Here is a 17,313-nt window from a genome sequence, read left to right as displayed (position 1 = left end):
TCTCAAGTATACTTCAGAATGGTACTTTGTGGTCTCAACATTTTATTTTCCCTCTCTTTATTATTTTCCCTTATTATCATAAATAAGGATTATATTAGGAGCTGGTTGTGCTTATGCCTGCATGGTTGCAGGTACTCGCCTGCTCTGCCTGGATCATGAAATGGGATTAATTAACTCTGCTCTGCATTAATGTGGGGGCTTCTGGACAGGACCTGAGTGAGGCCTGGCCAGGTGGGAGCACAGGTACAGGAAGCAGGGGATGGTTTTCAGCTTCCTAAATTATCTTAAGTTGATCCCAGACCAAGGGATGCAGGGGAATGATGGATTATTGTGATGGATGTGTTTGTGCCAGGGCTCAGGGAGGGCAGTGTGTGTCCTGCAGATGAGGAAACATTCCCAAAACAGGCTTGGTGTGAGACTTCTCACTGAAATTCATTGAAATGGAGGCTCATGAGATCACGCTGCTGCCTGCCATGATATTTTGGAGTTTGGAGGTTGTGTGTATAGAATTGGAATATTTCTGTTCCTAAAAGATGCTCTACTTAGAGCAGGGCAAAGGGATGAAGGAATGTCTCTGGGGACTCTTTCCACTGTGGTACTCTGATGTATAATTTGCTAGTCATCATTTCATCTCATACCATTAATGAGCTCTGATTCCTTAATTTTTATTTTTGTGTCACTGCTACAGAGAATTAAGACAAAATCCCACAGCAGGGATGTTCCTGGTGGTCCATTCTGGGGGGCATCATTGTATTGGAGAGCACCAGAGCTCTCCTTGCTCCAGACCCCTCCTGCCTGCCAGGTTTTCATACCCCAAGGAAGGGCCACAGCCTGGAGTCTGGTCAGTTAGCAGAGGATTGTTGCTGAATTGTTTTCAAACCAGCAAAAGCCAATAAATTCCTGTTCTAGATCCTGAATTTACTGTGAGCAGGAAGCACTGAAAACTGTAGGAGGCTGTTCCAGCACACCAGAAAATAACTTTGAAAGACTGTGGTATTTGGGACTCTTAGCATGGCACTAAAGGAGCTGCATTTCTAAAGGTTCCCCCCAGTGCCACCAGGCACTGCCCTCTCACCTGCCATCCTGGAATGGAGCTTCACATGAACAGGGAGATGTGGCAGAGCCAGTGTTTGCTCTCAGTGAGATTTGCATTGCTCAGGAACCTCCTGAATACAGACCAAAAATTAGCTTTGGACAAAATTCTTAATCTGCTTTTCCTATCTAGCAGTTGGGGTGCCCCAGACAGAAAAATCTGAATTGTACATTATACCTTGATCTGTTTTACAATAGTGCAAGACATTCAAAACTGGATTGAATCAGTATTTCTTCACCTCACTTCAAGCTTTCCTGCTCTGCTGTTTGTTGATTCAACCTCTTTAAACTTACCACTTTCAGACTTTAAAAGTTCCTTCCCAAAGAGGCAGAATGGTATTTTGCATAATTTTAATAAGGTTAAATCATATAGTTTGGCTTTAAGTAGAAAAAATAACCCTGCTGTCCTCTCCAAAGAGATTTTTATATCCCTTTTCCACATTGAATTGCACTGTCCTCTAGTGGGTGTTTTAAGCAAATGTTTTTGTGTTTATAAATCTTTCATACTGCTCAGATACAGAAAGCTTAATCTTTGTTTTCAAATGAACCATAAATGTTCTCTGATATAAAAAGATGGAGAATAAGATTAATATTTCAAAACCAAATAAGAAAAAGTTACATTTGACCTGTGGTCCAAGCTGTAATAATACAGAGATGTATAAAAATCTTTGCATCTGACTTATCTGTTGGAGTAGGATAAACAGTGAAGATGCAAGTGTGGGCATTTATTACATTTTATTACTTTGTATTGAGAATTGGATGTAATCTGTTTCTTTCACATTGAAGCAAATTTGGTAAACTATGAATGAATAAATATTGAACATCATTGGAGTAGTAGGAAGGATCAAATGCACTGCATTAGACTCAAAGTGAAGAGCAATGTATCTCATTTTACCCAGTGGTTTGTTTTTTTCTCAATATTGCTATCTACCCCTTAAAAAGCAATACCCTTCTTTTAACTGGGATCCCCTGGGATATGAGGTGTAAAACATCTCTGAAAATCAGAATGAGAATATAAAAGTTTTGCATGGCAGTGATTGTCAGGTTTCTGATGTTTGCAGGACTGGATGTCTGGATCCAGCTGTAGGTGACAGCACCTTTCCTTCCCCTCCATGGGCTGGGAATACATCTGGATTTCATTGCTTGTGTCCCAGCATCCAGCCATGTGAGCATCCCCCAGTCTGGGACACGTTTGGGTGATCTGAGATATCATCCTTCCACTGGTGTTTATCCTGTTGAAGGGAGGAAGGAAGAAACAAATGCTTCCAACTTGCTTTTCTTACTTATTTCCTGGCAATTTCATGACTTCATTTGGTAAAAGAATGTGCTTTTGTAGACAAAAAATATGGCTCTCCTGACCAGAAAGACTGCTAGACACAATGCATATTTTAACCTCAAAAAATGCCTGGAGCCTCCAGGCAGGAACATTTTTGCCAGCTGGACCATGCAAAGCCACTGTCTCCCACACAGCTGTGCCCTGTGGCATCCTGGAGAGGGAAACTTGACTGATACAACCTGCTTCATAGTGTTGGGGTGCACTTCCAGCTGATGAAAGAGTCAGGAGGAGTCAATAAATTAATTCAGTTTGCTTGCAATAAAGGTGGGTTTTTTCCAGACTTCAATCAGATAAACCCTGAGCACGTTCACTGCTAGTGCAGCTTTTAATGTGCTGCAGATGCAGTTTTACTGACAGTTGCTGAATAGCTTGTTTTCATCTAAAATATGTGGATTGAACTTCAAAGTCACAATTTCCAGCAAGGTCAAAGATTATATTGGTAAATATATTTTATAACATTTATACTTCACTCTGAATGTTCATGCATCTGTGTGAAAAGATGTGTGCAAAGTCTCGAGGCATGCATGGAACACTGTGAATAATTTGAAACTGTTGCAAGTCTTTGATGCCATCAGATGAGATAATGTTGTGAAAAAAGTTTATCAAAAATACATGAGCAGAAATTAGGCACAGGAGCAGGGTTGTTTATGGGCTGGGGAGGGAGAGGGAAAGCAGGACAGCTTCTTTATGAGGCTGCCCATGTTTGGGTCATCCCCCAGTGTTGATGAAACCTCATCTAAGTTAAACTGCATCCACGTTGGGATGTCTGCTGTATGTGAGATTCAGAGTTTGCCTTTAGGAAGGACCTGTTGGTGCTGCAGCACATTGTGATGCTACACCTGGTGTAGTTGTTCTGTGGTGACAGCAAAAGTGGGAAATCAAAGAGGAACAGCAGCTTGGCAGTGTCAAGCCTTTGTCCTCTCTCTTTTTGCATGCAGAGCTGGTGTGGTGGTGCAGGCTCTCAGGTCAGCAGAGTGGAGCAGCAGCTGCAGGCAGCCAGAAATCCAGCATGGATTTAGAGATGGGCTGTGGAAAGGTGCAGTGCTTTATGGTGCTGCCTCTGTTCATCCTCGAGTGTGTGATGATCACATCTCAGCACGTCTTTTGTTAAGGCTGGGAACACTTTTAGAGATAATGATAAAAGAATATAGTAAATGTGCACACACTCTATCTGATTTTAGAAAGCAACCAGCCATGCTAAAGCTGCTTCTGCTCTACCTAAAATGCTGTTAGTTTTGTGGAACCTGGCAGCCTTGTGGATCATATTGGTGATCCAATTCTAGCAGTAATCTCCTAGCACCATTACTTTGGTTAGTACACAGCTATATTTATTTGCAGTGTGGGGCTTTTTTTGGTGCCAAACATTCAAAGCAGAATTGCAGGCTTTGTCAAGGCTGACTTTACCAAAAAGTGACTGGAAATTAAAACTATTAGTTTTGGTAGTAAAGAGACATAGATTTTACATAGATATAGCTATCCATAAATTTATCTACATTCATATATAGAAAATACTGTCTGTGTCTGCATAGCTGCTCATAGAGCACTTAGGAGCTGTGGGATTAATACCAGTATTTGCAAAGCTTTAACACCATATCTAACATGAAAACAGTGCTAGTGCAGCACTCAGTTTCTATTCCTTTGGCTTCCCAATGCTGGTGCTGGGGCCTGGGAGGCTGAGGGGTTTTACCAGCACTGGTTGTGATGTTTCCATGCCATTGTGGGTGCCCTTATTTCTCCAGAGGAATCCACAATCAGTTGCAAGGACATTCTGTGGGGATTTTACATCTGTCAGTTGTTTGCTGCATTAAAAAAGCTTGACCCGTGGATATGCTACTACCTTTTGTTTCCTTAGTAATGTTGCTGAAATACAAAGGATCATTTATAAGGCATTCTGGTAGGTAAAAATGGTTATTAGAATAATGATGGTATTTACTAACCTGTCTTGTATGCAGGCAGCTTGCCCTCTCCTTGATATGTCTAATAGTCCATAGGCATTAGATGCTGAGCATGTGGATATATAATGGTTCTGATATGCTACAGGAGGTTTGTTTTTCTTAGAGGCTTAAGTAATACAGAGATAGTGTATTCTCTGTGCACATGAAACACTGAAAGCCTCTTCATCCATCCACTGTGTCTGAATGCTAAAGTTCTTTCAGCTGGAAATGCAGGATCTAGTCAGGCTACAGAAGCATATATAAACAATGTTCACAGATTTCAGCAGAGTTAAAGTGAATCTCAGCATCATTTGAACTGATCTTCTGGCTTATTTGGAAGATTACGATAAAACCAAGATCGAATTCCCTACCTGATTCAGTTTCTTATTGATTGAATCCTTTTAGACTCCTCTCTAATTTAACAGTGTATTTTTATTAAAGCCAAGCACGCAAACATCAATTATCCAAGCTGCATCTCATTTCCTTCTTTTTTTTTTTTTTTATTTTGCTGCCAATGGATTAGAAGACATGATTAAAATTCAGCTTGAAAGCTGAAAAGCAGATCCCTAAATGAAAAAGTCTGCGCTAGGAATTAAAATATCTGTAGTGGGCATAAAATCCTCCCTCTTATCCCTGATAATGTAAACACACTTGGTTAAGTTGGTGTGTCACATGTCTGTGCAATGTCCCTGCATTAGGAGGATGTGTTAGAAAGGGTGGAGTGCTGTCTGTGGCATGTCCCACTGTTAGAATCCATCACCAGGATGTTTTAACACCAAAGGGGTTGGCATCAAGGGATCTCTGCCATAAGGGTTAATGGGGTAAGGGCTGGAAGAGCTCTGTTTTTCCTCTTAGGTTTTACTTCCTTACACCAGAAATGTTTGTGTGTGCACAAGCAATGGGAGCAAGGCAGAGAAGGGGTCTTCTGCAGTTTTACTCTTGGTAGCTAACAAAGGTAAAATAAATAACTACAATGGCATCACAAATTGAAAATCCACGAAACCCTTAACTGGTAAATGCATGCATTTAGCAAGACTATAAGGCAAAGTTATAAAGTCAATTAAATTGTATGTTCTTGTTTGACTGGGTTATAAATTTCCCTCTGGTGCCTGTGCTGTGCCTGGGATGAGGAAACCATACCATGAGCCAAACACAGGCTCCCTGAACTGGAAATGCACTGGATCATCTTTTGAGCAACCTGGTCTAGTGAAAAGTGTCCCAAAGCATTTGTTGAGATGGGTTTTTTTTATTTTCCTTTTGTACTGTGGATGGCAGTATTACTGCCTGTGCTGAACTGTGTGCGTGAGTGCACATCACAGGAGTTAATTGCCACATTCTGTCTGTGGAGAGATACAAAAGCTGATTGTGCAGAGCTGTAAACATGCATGGCCACAGGGAGTTTTCCTGGTGCTGGATGAGCCTGGCTACCTGGAGCTGGGCAGAGTGAATCCCTTCCTCTGGTGCAGTGAGTTAAGCATAATTGCAGCTGACACCGTGCACCAGTGCAATGCAGTGATATTTCATCCCTTCACACCTAATCCCTTCTTTATCCTCTCAGGTTTTGAGTCAACACAATTCTGGCAAAGCTTATTTGTGACACCCAGTGAAGCTTCTTGCAGAGCACCCCAAATGTTGTGGATTCCCAGGAACAGCAGGGCTGCATCCCTGTGGTGTCCTCCTCAACATGGTTGGGAGCCTGGAATGCGGGCTTGGGTTCATATTATGCTACCTTACCAGGAGGAAAGAAATCATATTAATATCTTTTATGTATTAATGTCTTGTATGTTGTGAAGGGCAATTTAATTGTGAATTGAGTGGAGAAATTGCAGTTTCCAGAAACTGATGAACAGCAGTTTTTTGAGGTTATCTGTTAACCTGTTGTAATGAATGCTCTTCATTACATGCTTCTCCTTGTTAATTAGAAGGGATTTTTACTCCTCTTTATCAAGTCAGGGCAAGTATATTACCTTTTCCTCTGTCATGGCTGTGATAAAGTGAAGATCCAGATTGTTTTGTGAAGTGTCCACATGAATATTTCATTGCATGTTTATCATACATTCATACCTTGTGTTTTCTGAGCTCCAACCTCTGATGATCATTCAATACATTTTAAAAATAATCAAATTTTAGATCAAGTTATCTTTATTTATATTTAAAATATAAATAAAATTTATGCCTTTAAAAAGGTAGAAATTCCTCTTTTTTTTTTGTAAATATTTTAATTATGACATTAATTACCATGCCAGTTTAGACCAAGACAATTAATCACTGCTGTACACTGGAGCAACAATAGACTCAGACTCAAGTTCTCTGAGTGCAGAGGTGAAGTTGTACTTTCCATAAATGAGAATCTGCCTGACAGAGGGGAATTGGTATCCTGGTTTGGATCTGTTACCTGTGTTTATTTAAAAAACAAAGTCAAAATGTAAACACACCTCTACTCAATTCCTCCTTGTTTTCTTTCCTACAGGTTGAAGCAATCCTTGTAAACATTTTTGGTGGGATTGTGAACTGTGCCATCATAGCCAATGGTATCACCAAAGCCTGCCAAGAGCTGGAGCTGAAAGTGCCTCTGGTGGTCAGACTGGAAGGTGAGTGCTGCTGGATTCAGACCAAATCATCCCTCAGGTTCTCCGTAATTCACTTGGAATTTCTTCTCCTAAACAGATTTGTCTCACACAATATCCAATTCTTCAGCCATAGCACAACCTGAAGTCAATAAACTCATATTTCAGCATTCAAGGTCCCTGATAGTACTGGAAGCAATGAAATTTTGCAAATGAGTTTGCCTGTAAGATTTGCAATGCAAATAGGAATTATTTTGATGCAAGTTTATGTTTACTGGAAGGTATTTCTTTTTCATATTTTTTTTTAATGACTGCAATTCCATTATTGCTAAACCTGCAGCAAAATATAGTTCTCCTAAATTTACACCAGTGCCATAATTAAAAGAAATATGTTAGAAACAGTATTTTTGAAAGAGAAATTACTGTAACACATTCCTCTGCCCAAACCCCCAATCCAGCTAAAATCCAATAAAAACCAGGAGGTTTGGTAATGGTAAGGAATATTTTTTCTTTATTGCATCCAGCATTGTTTTATAAGAAACAAAAAAGTCATAGAGAGGGGAGACAAGCACTCTTTGGCAGCTACAGACTTTAATGGCAGTGGGTGTGGAGTTCTGCCTCTAATTTTTGAGCAGTGCCCTGAAGGAGGGAGAGTTTTCTGCCATTGAGTGAAAAGTGCCTTGATTGCAATCAGCACACAACCTTGGTAAGCTGAAAATATTTCTTTTTGGCCAAGTAGGTTTGGAAAACAGAGGGATTTCTGGGTGAGTTTTAAGGGCTCTTCCTCAAAAACCATCCATATTCATGTCTGTGTGTGTATAAAGAGCATAAAATGTCCTGTCAGTCTGCATTGGTGATGAAAGGAGGAGAAGCATCCCTTTGTGGACCTGAGATGCAATACTGAGGTGGTTTTTCACACTGTGATAAAATATGTTCTGGATACATCAGGCTTTTTATTTTTCAAAAATTCCCCTCACCAGGATTGCTGAGGATGCAAACTGCCCATGGAGCCCTTTGGTTGGGGGGATGCTCCTTCTGTGTTTAAGAGAAAGCAGAGCTTTCCCCTCCCTCATTCTCAAGCTACACTGCACGTGCTGGCTTGACTTCTGCTGTGTGAGTGCAGGCAAGTTTAAATACTGTAAAATGGATTTTAGAATGAAATTGTGAAAATTTTCTTTGGATGGTGCATCACCAGTCAACACCTGAAGAGACTGAGTAAAACCTTTAATATGGATGAAGGAGAGACTGATGGATGTTGCTTAGAAGCAAAAAAGTTTCATTATATAAAATCTCATTGTTTATCAGCTCTAGGCTATGTTGTTTCACTTTTTTTCATAGCAAAAAACTTCTGTCTTTCACAGCTGGGAAAAAGTTTATCTGTCAGATCTGTGAGACTTCTCAGCTGTTGTAACTGCTGCTTTTTAAGTGAAGATATTGAAAAAGCCATTAGTCTTTCCTATGAACGAGATGTTTGTGTTGTGATATTTGAAACTGTTATAAAAGAAACCAGAAAGCATCTTGGTCATTTCAAACAGTCTGGTGTGTCTGGCACTGTGTGTGCTTGGCCTTTCTCCTGTAATTTTGACAATTCCATGATTGTACAGAAGAGTGAAAGCCCTGCAGAGGTGCCTGTTCTTCTTGTGCCTGTGACCTTTGAGTCATTTGCTGCTCCATCCACAGAGATCAAAGCTGAATCTTCAGTGTCAAATAAAGACTTAAATACAACATTTTTGGGTTACCATCTTCCCAGATTGCTCACTCTACCAGAGCTGTTTCTCCTAGACAGGTTGCTGACTCTGGAAATGGCAGTACCACATTTGCTTTAGGAAGCTCTCCCACAATAATACAGCAAACTCCTGCCTTTGCATAATTTTTATCTTAAAAGTTTTTTTTTAATTCCTCTTCTTATTCCTCATTTCATCTTAAACAAAGAGCTATGATATTTACAACCTTCAGATGTTGTACTTTGGAAGTGTTAGCAAGTCACTGCTGTTTTCTCTGCCTCCTTAATCACCTAACCAACCAATATATGTATGTTTGGTCCTTTTAATCTTTCCACAGAAATCAATCCCTTGGGATCCTTAATCGTCTCCATTGTTCTTTGAACTCACACCAGGTTATTTAAACTTACAAGGATTTTGAATTAATAATGAATACTGTGGAAGCAATAAAACTACCCAAGACTTTTTAAAACATCACTGATAACATTTTACAGTTCAAAAGGAGTAAAAGGAATGAGCACTCTTTTGGGTTTCCATTTTGAACATTTTCCCAGCAGAAGGTTTGTGATTATTCCCATAAATCTAACAGATTTGTGACCTGCACTTTAAAGACTCTTTGCCCACATGCACTGTACTATAAGTGTCTTGATGACTAGAGTTTTAATCACTCAAATCTGTCTTGATTTAGTAGGATTCTGTGGACAAATCTTTGTTCTCAGTTGTATAATAATTACAAGCCGTTTTACCAGTGGATAAAGAAAGGATTACTCTGCTCTTTGAAAATGGTAACTTTATAATTACATATGTTTGCTTGCCTTATCAGTAAAGAACCAGCTGAGACACAGGATTATTGTTTAAAAAGCTCATGGCCAAATGGAGAAATCACATATTCCAGATTTCATCTTCTACAGACAGAAAAGTAACTGCTGCTGGGTTTATGCAGGATTTTTTCCCTTTAAAATGCAATACACTTCAGTTAAATTTTGTGAAAACTGACTAGGAGTGCTGAAGGGAAGCCAAGCCTTGCTTCTCATTTATGTAGCTCAGAATTAGATGAAAAGAAAGACTAAAAAAGAATTGTGAATTAGATATCTTCTTCCTATACTGGAAATTTTACATCCTCTCTCTTTCAAAAATGAATTCTCTCCTCTGGTGATAGGGCAAGAAGGACTGGAAGGAATCATAACTACTTAATATGTTGAAATTCAATGGATTTTTATTCACATGTCTGAATACAAAAATGTTTATATTTTTCATTCATGTGACTAGTGACCTTGTGCGTTCCTCAAAATCTAAGATATTCTAGTATCTTCAGAAATTTTTCACACACAAGTGAAATTTTGCTCCAACTTGTGTATCTTGTCTGCAGGTATAGTTTAGTATGTGTGCCTGATTTTTTGATTTTTAGTATCCCAAATTGCCTGTCAAGAGAGAAGAATGGGATATTTTGTCATAGCAGAATGTTTTGAGTTAGCCAGATTATTTATTATATTATTCTTCTACTTGTTAGCAAATAGCAAATGTATATAACTGTGTCTTATCCCCTCATAGCTTATTTACCTGAAAAGCCAGGAATGGCATTGCAGAATCCTGCATCCTCTCTAACCATCAGCATTAAACAGTGACCATTTATTCTGTTCCTGATGGGTTTAGGGCAGTCCAAGTGAGCAAGGGAATGTAATCCAAATCCTGCATGTGGACTATGGCTGGGTGTGTTTTATTTGGTTTTCCTTCAGCCTCTCACAGAGTGTGCTGGTGTAATCTCACCACTGGCAAAGACATGCTTAGACAGAATATTTATTATTAGGATTTTTTCAGTAATGAGTTGAATACATTTGCTTTGCTACTGGTAGCAGAGATTTCAGGTCCACAGAAGTTTAAATGTGAGATTGTGTTTGCACAGACTGAGAGGTTGTTCCAGAGGTTTTCAGCAGGAGGATGTTCAGATTACAGAGCCTGAAGGTACATGCCAATAAAATTACATCTTTTCAGGTTTTCTGTGGAGCGTTGTTGACAGTAATATGTGTCAGAAGACAAAAACTTCTAATTAGAAAGCCATTCTCTTCATAGAATCCAGTTAAAAACAAACAAACAAACAAAAAAAACCACACACACACAAAACCCCCAAACAATAAAACTGCAACAACAGAAACCCCACAACCTCCAGCCCTGTGAATTTTCACCCTTTCTCAGTTGGTGAAGGGCAGATTATTCTGATAGCCTGGATATGGGATTCTGTTTACAGTTCTCTGACACCATCCAGTGGCAGGAGGTTAATGCTGGAATAGTGGGATTATTTATTTGTTTATTTTAACATCTGTTGCAACAAGCTGGTATTCTTTGTAGATTCCTAAATGTTTCCAGTGTTTTCAGAATGTTTAATTTTAAATCTTTCACCTTTGCTTTTAGCAGGCTCATTATAACTTCCATATTCTCCATGTAGCTAAAATACTTAATCACAACGAGATAAAAGGTTATCACTTAAAAAAAAGAGAATTATAGCAAAGGAAATACTTGCTGAAAAGTGTGTTTAGTTGTACAGCCTGCCTATAGAAGTGTTTTATTTAAGAAATATAAAATGTACTCATACACTTTTGACTGCAGTGAGGTTTTTTTTTTTCAGCTTTCATCATTTCATTTCCCTGCATAAACTCCCCCTCTCTTCTCAGGGGCCTGTGTTTTGTATTGATTTTGTAATGCATGTTAGACAAGTGGTGTGGAGAGCAATCAATGCAGTGCAGAGCAGATCCAATGTATTGTTCCCTCTCCAGCCTGTTAGTAAATTAATATTGGCCACTTAGTGGAGAGCAAAAGTTAGTTTTAAATACATGGCTATCACAAACAGCACAATATTTTCTTCTTGTAGGAAAATTTCTGGGAAAATTCTCCTCGTTCCATTTTTTTCCTCCTTAGAACACTTTGTCTTGTAGAATGCTATTTGAGAGATCAGTACATTCTTGACTGTTTTAAATATTATCACACTTGTATCTCAATAAAAGAGAAAAGCTTTAAGGCATGTTGGGAATCACTGTACAAATGTGAGGGACTCCAAAGAGAAGAGAACCCTGGGGATGGCTCTGCTCCCCTGTGCAGTGCTGGGCTGAAAGTAGCAGCCTCCACATTATCTTATATAGGCTACTTGCACCAAAATCAAATATTATGCTCTTTTCTTGCCCATAATATTTTTTTTTTTTTTCTGTAGAAAAAGTTCTGTGCAGTTCTGGGTGTTACTAAGCAACCAAATCCCCCTTCTGTCAAAGATTTCAGATGTCTTTGACCTTCCTACACAAACCCTACAGCATCCTCTGCACAACAGTGGGAAGCATGACCTGTTCTGCAGTGCCTTGCAGAGGGAGCAGAGGGCTCCCACTTTCCTCCTCCTGATCCTGCTTCTCCCATCACAAAGTGCTGTGGCAGGGATGTCTTTGGTCCCTTTCAGCACCAGGAGTGGGAATCCTGACTTGATGAAACAGCCTTTTGAAATGCTCTGCTTCTGTTGGTACCATTTCAGATGTTTTATGAAGTCTGCTAAAGGAAAAAGAAAGAATTTAAAGTCATCCTTTAAAAGGAGCATTCTGGAAGTTGCACAGTAAAGAGTGTGCTTCTTGCTTGGTTAATAATTAAGGGTATAATTAGTGTATAGCTCCAAATATAATTAAAATTCATTTTTCTAGGTCTAGGAATTAGAAAGTAATTAAGCATTTTGACATGGCAAATGAGCAAGGAACATGACATGGAGGAGGAGGACAGAAATTATTCTAAAGGGGATCAGCTCAGGGTGCTTGTGTTTGTGACTAGTGTGTGATCCCAAAGTGTGGATTCTGCTCCCTCAGTAGGATGTCTGACTCAGGTTCATCTGTGGTGCAGAACTTAGCAGTGATCAAAAGTGTCACTTGGCTTTGCTGGAGAAAGCTCTGGAGAATTCAGATTTTCTGTTAGTCTTAGTTGTCCAAAAAGAATGAGATAGAATAAATGGGAAAAGTGGGGAAAATGTATTTTCCTGGGATACCTTTTTCATCTTGGGATTTTTTCCTTTCCTGTGCTTTAGTCTGTTGACTGAAGCTGAGTTTTTTTCCATACAGACTGGAGCCTTTGTGCTGTGTGATCATATATCCTCCTTTAGGTGGGGTGGAAGTGGCACTCAGGGACATGGTGTATTGGTGGACTCATCAGTGCTGGGTTTCCTGTCATACTCAAAGATTTTAAGGGTCTTTTCCAACCTAAATGTTTCTGTGATTATAATACTTTAGTGCAGCAGCAGAGGAGGGATTGGTGTCATACTGAATACTTCTGGGACCTTTGTATTCCCTGTTTTTCCATATTCAGGAACAGCTTAAACCCCATTACATTTTCAGGATTACCCAAATCTTTGCCTTTCCACTTGCCCATTTTGCAGCTTTCAGTTATCACAGGTGAATTTTAGTTATTGTTGACTCACTGATCAGCTGTAGCTAATAAATACCTTAAAAAGGGCCTTGTGCATAGTCCATCAGCCAGTGCTCTTGCTGGATGACCTGCTAGGAGATTTATTCATTAATACTAATTACTAATTATAGTCAGTGTTGTTTTTTTTAGGAACAAATGTCCACGAAGCCCAGCGCATCCTGAGTGAGAGTGGACTCCCCATCACACCTGCCAGTGACCTTGAGGATGCAGCCAGGAAGGCAGTGGCAAGTGTGGCCAAAAAATAACACCTTGAAGACAATTCCCATGGAAAGTACTTGTGTTTCACCAGGCATCATTCCTGCTGTTGTTCCAGAGGATTATTTGAGTTCTCCTAAGCAGTCATCAGGCTTGGAGGACTTTATTGGAAATACATGGCCAGCCCAGGCCATGGGATTGCAAGCTGGGCTTCAGAAATTTTGCAGCTACAATCTTCAAAAGTTTGTATGTCTTTGTCTAATTTCGGTAATTTTGTTAGTCAAAACTGTGATGAGTAATACTTCACTCTCTAAAGCTGTTTTTTTGTCTCTCCTTCCAAAATTGTCACTGATAAACTCACAAAAAGACAAAATAAGTGATAATTGACTTCTGACAACAGAGTTGTTCTTTAATCAAACACTTCTAGGTCACCTATTTCACCATATTTTCATTCATGTTTTTATATTGTAAAGAGTCAACTAACTAACAGTGGGTTTATATTTTTTATGGACTTTTGCAATAATGTAAAAAGCTGTGCTTACAATCCTATTTTTTATTCAAATGAATGATGTTTATTTTCTTTCTTTTGGTAATCACTGTTTTTGCCTTAAGATGATTCTCTTTTGTTGATGCCAATGGATACCTCACAATAAGAAAAGGGTTGGAGTAGTTGGTAGTGAAAGGAATTTCCACTCTTACTGTGCCTATAAACCACTGCAATGTGATTAATTTCTTTTCTAGTTTTTGGAAATGCCCTGCTGTATTTTCAGGTGTAGCAATGCCATACAGGGGGCTCCAGGAGGATGTTTCTGCCACTAAAGAAATGGCTGCTAACTTTTTTAAATAACCTCTTTTGTGAGAATGTCACTGCTGTGAGGTTTTAAGGTAAGAAGAAAAACTGAAGCAGTTTTCTCTCAGGAGCACAGAGAATTCTTCAGCTGATTTAACTTCCAACAACCATTTCTAATTTAATTGGAATGAAACACAAATGAACTTTTCAATTTTTAAAGTATTTGACTTCTCAGGCATAGTAAAAATATGTATAAGAAAAAAATCCCTAAGTTTCAATACGTAGATATTGACCAAGATTCATTTTGATTATATGCTCTTTTGTAGCTGTCAAAATTCCAGCTGTTAGTTACACAAATCATTCATTCAGGGAACAGAAGGCAATACTAAAGATCTTGTGTAACTGAAGAACTTTGCACAAATCTCACTCTGCCCAGGAATTATGTGCTGAAAATCATCAATAAATTTGAGCAGTGAACAAATGAGGGGATATTATGATCTGGTCTCGTAAATGGGCAGAAATAAAAACATTTGTGAAATAAATTCCTAATTGTGATTTTTTGAGCAGCTCTAATCAATACTGTGTTCTGCTTAGAAAAATGTAAGTAAATTTTTCTTGACATTTCCATTAAAGCTGTTACATTCAAAATAAATTTTCTGCACTAATCTTTGGCTCTTGACACAAATAGTGCAGATAGGTTGCTATCATCAATTCCTGCAGGTTTTTCCTTCTCCATTCCTTTCTCTACATATTGCTCAAGGAAAAAATGTGTGACCATTAGAGCAGCAATAAATATGCCACTAGGTCTGTAGTTATTGACAGAATGAAGGAGAAGGGTATTGTTAGCAGCTTTCTTGAAGGTGCATAAAAGCCACACTGCTCTGAAGGAAGAAACATTTACCTCACCACAATAAATAAAAGAGTCACACTCTATTTTTTATATTTTAATACTGGAAAGAAAAGATTCTGTGGAAGAACTGTTTGTGCAATGTTGTCACACATTGTGTCCCTAACTCTGGTCTCAAAACAATCCACTGTGCATACACAATTATTATTTTGCAAAGATTAATACTGTGTACACCACTTTGTCAAATAAATGTCAAAATGAACATGTTTATTGACTTTGTCCTTTCTGTAAAGTAGAAAAATGTTTGATCTGCCTGTGCTCTTCCATTCAGCATTATATGACAGGTGGGTGAAATCAAATGCATTAGAATTAATTTCAATTGGGTGATATTGCTCTACTCCAACATATTTGCCTTTTATCTACAAATGTCAAGCATTTTATCTCTATGTATCTTTTCTTATATGTAGACCAGTGCCAGTACAAACAAGTTTTATTACTCTTAAGCCACATACAGAATGGAACAGTAAAATTTTAATTTTTCAGGTGTAATATGGAAAATTCCCTAAGCTCTGGTTTAGTATCTTTGAAGTTTTGGTATTTCACAGGCACTGGCTGTAACCAGAGGCTCACTGTGGTGGTGTGGACTGGTTTGTTTTATTTGTATGGATTAGTTCTCTCTTGTGAAAATGTGCAAAGTTGGGTTTGGTCTCCCCAGGAAAGACATTTTTAGTTGCATTTTCCCCAACAAACCAAACAGCAGCATAAGCAGTGGGTAAGTTCCAGCTAATCCCCTCTGTGAAAGCTTTAAGTGGGATTTAATTAGCCTTTAAATCTGGAAATTTCAACCTGTATTAATAAAACTCTGTAGGACAGGACACTTTGGAAGGCAAAACAGGAGGAAACTGTTCATGCTGACATTGTGTTACATCTTTAACAAGATACCTTTAAATTCTCCCAGCAAAAGTGTAACAGCTGGGAGTTGTGGAGTAATGTCCTTAACGAGCACTTAGAATCCTATTTGTCAGGGCTGTGCCTCCCTGCTCTGGGCAGAGCAGCTGGTGCCATGCAGAATTGCATGATTGGAACAGCAGGGCAGTGCCAATCAGTCACCAGGGGAGATGCCAAGCAGGGCTGGCTGCCCTGCCCTGCCCTGCCTGGTGGCCCATGTACAATAAAATCCCATGTGAAATACATGTACAAAACATCCCATGTGCAATACATGTACAATATGTACAAAACATCCCATGTGCAATACATGTGTCACATGTACAATAACATCCTCTGGTTCTTGTGGGTCATGCTGCCCTGGGTTTCTCTCATGCTGGGAGCTGAGCCCAGCACTGCCTGAGTGTGCTAAGGTTGCCCAAAACAGGACTGAGCAGCCTTGTGCACAGAGCCAGGAAATCTGTGCACAGGGCCAGGCAGTGGCCAAGCTGTGTCCTAGAGCAAGAACTGTCAACTTACAGAAATCCCCAAGCCTCCAAGGCTTAGGGCTTTATTACTTTATTACTTAATTTATTATATTATATGGTATGTAGAGTGCCAGTTCTCAGTGCCACTCTAAGCCTCAGCTGATTGTAAGGTTTCATTCCTTGTTCTTTTTGCTGTCTTTCAGGAAATTGGAGAGTCTTTTGCAGTCAAGGTCAGCTCTAGCACGGCCAAAATGGGGCAAAGATCATTGCACATTGGAATAAATGAGAGCAGTGAAAAGCCTGGGGAAGCTTGACACCCATGCTAAGGTCTGTTTCAGAGTGAGAGGTACTCTTCTGCAGGAGAAACAGTCTCCCCAAGTTCAGTGGGGACAGGACTGTTGCTGGATGCTGCAGGGAACCAGGGAAAAAGCCTTGAAGCCTTGCCATTCTCAACCTTCACAAGGATAAGAAATTATAACAATGATTATACACCTGCAGGGTGTGTGAAAGACACGTGAGTGTATTGTGGTATTGTGCAGAAAGCATGTTTTCAAAGAGGTGTTGCCTTCTTTGACCAGTGAGTCTTTTCTACTTTGTTTTGTCTCTGAGAAAGATCCCCAACCTGGGAAAGATCCAAACTGGAGCTGAGAAAAGTCAACAGCCTGTGCAAAAACCAGATTAGGTTTCTCCACGAGCCTTCAGCAGTGTCCACACAGGACAAGCAGTGAGGAGCTTTGCTGGTGAGGGACATGGAGGTCAGACTGTAGGCATGAGGTAAGCCAAGGGATGGGCTGTGAAATCATCAATGGATGTTGTTTAGAGTTAGGTGAGCATCTGTCAGGGATGGCTTAAGGAGAGTTGATTTTTGCCTCAGGGCAGAGGGATGGAGGAGGTGACCTTCCAGCCTGATTTGAGAGGATTTAATGCTTGTTGGAAAGGTTTTGTTTTCTTTTTTTATCCCTAACTTGTAGGT

The 17,313-nt window shown here is 39.5% G+C and overlaps 1 protein-coding gene across 1 annotated transcript in view; it reads left to right on the top strand.

Annotated features, from left to right (window-relative positions):
• The window catches only part of SUCLG2 (succinate-CoA ligase GDP-forming subunit beta), a 106,075-nt gene extending 90,881 nt beyond the window's left edge, over positions 1-15,194 (top strand). Inside the window, exons 10-11 of the mRNA XM_079316882.1 lie at positions 6,833-6,953; positions 13,226-15,194. Of these exons, the coding sequence (XP_079173008.1) occupies positions 6,833-6,953; positions 13,226-13,341 (237 nt within the window). The 3' untranslated portion in view covers positions 13,342-15,194. The remainder of the gene's footprint in view (positions 1-6,832; positions 6,954-13,225) is intronic.
• Positions 15,195-17,313: the final 2,119 nt, after the last annotated feature.

The sequence above is a fragment of the Erithacus rubecula genome, assembly GCF_903797595.1.
Source record: "Erithacus rubecula genome assembly, chromosome: 13".
Lineage (NCBI taxonomy): Eukaryota > Metazoa > Chordata > Aves > Passeriformes > Muscicapidae > Erithacus > Erithacus rubecula.
This window is presented reverse-complemented; position numbering and strand designations above follow the sequence as displayed.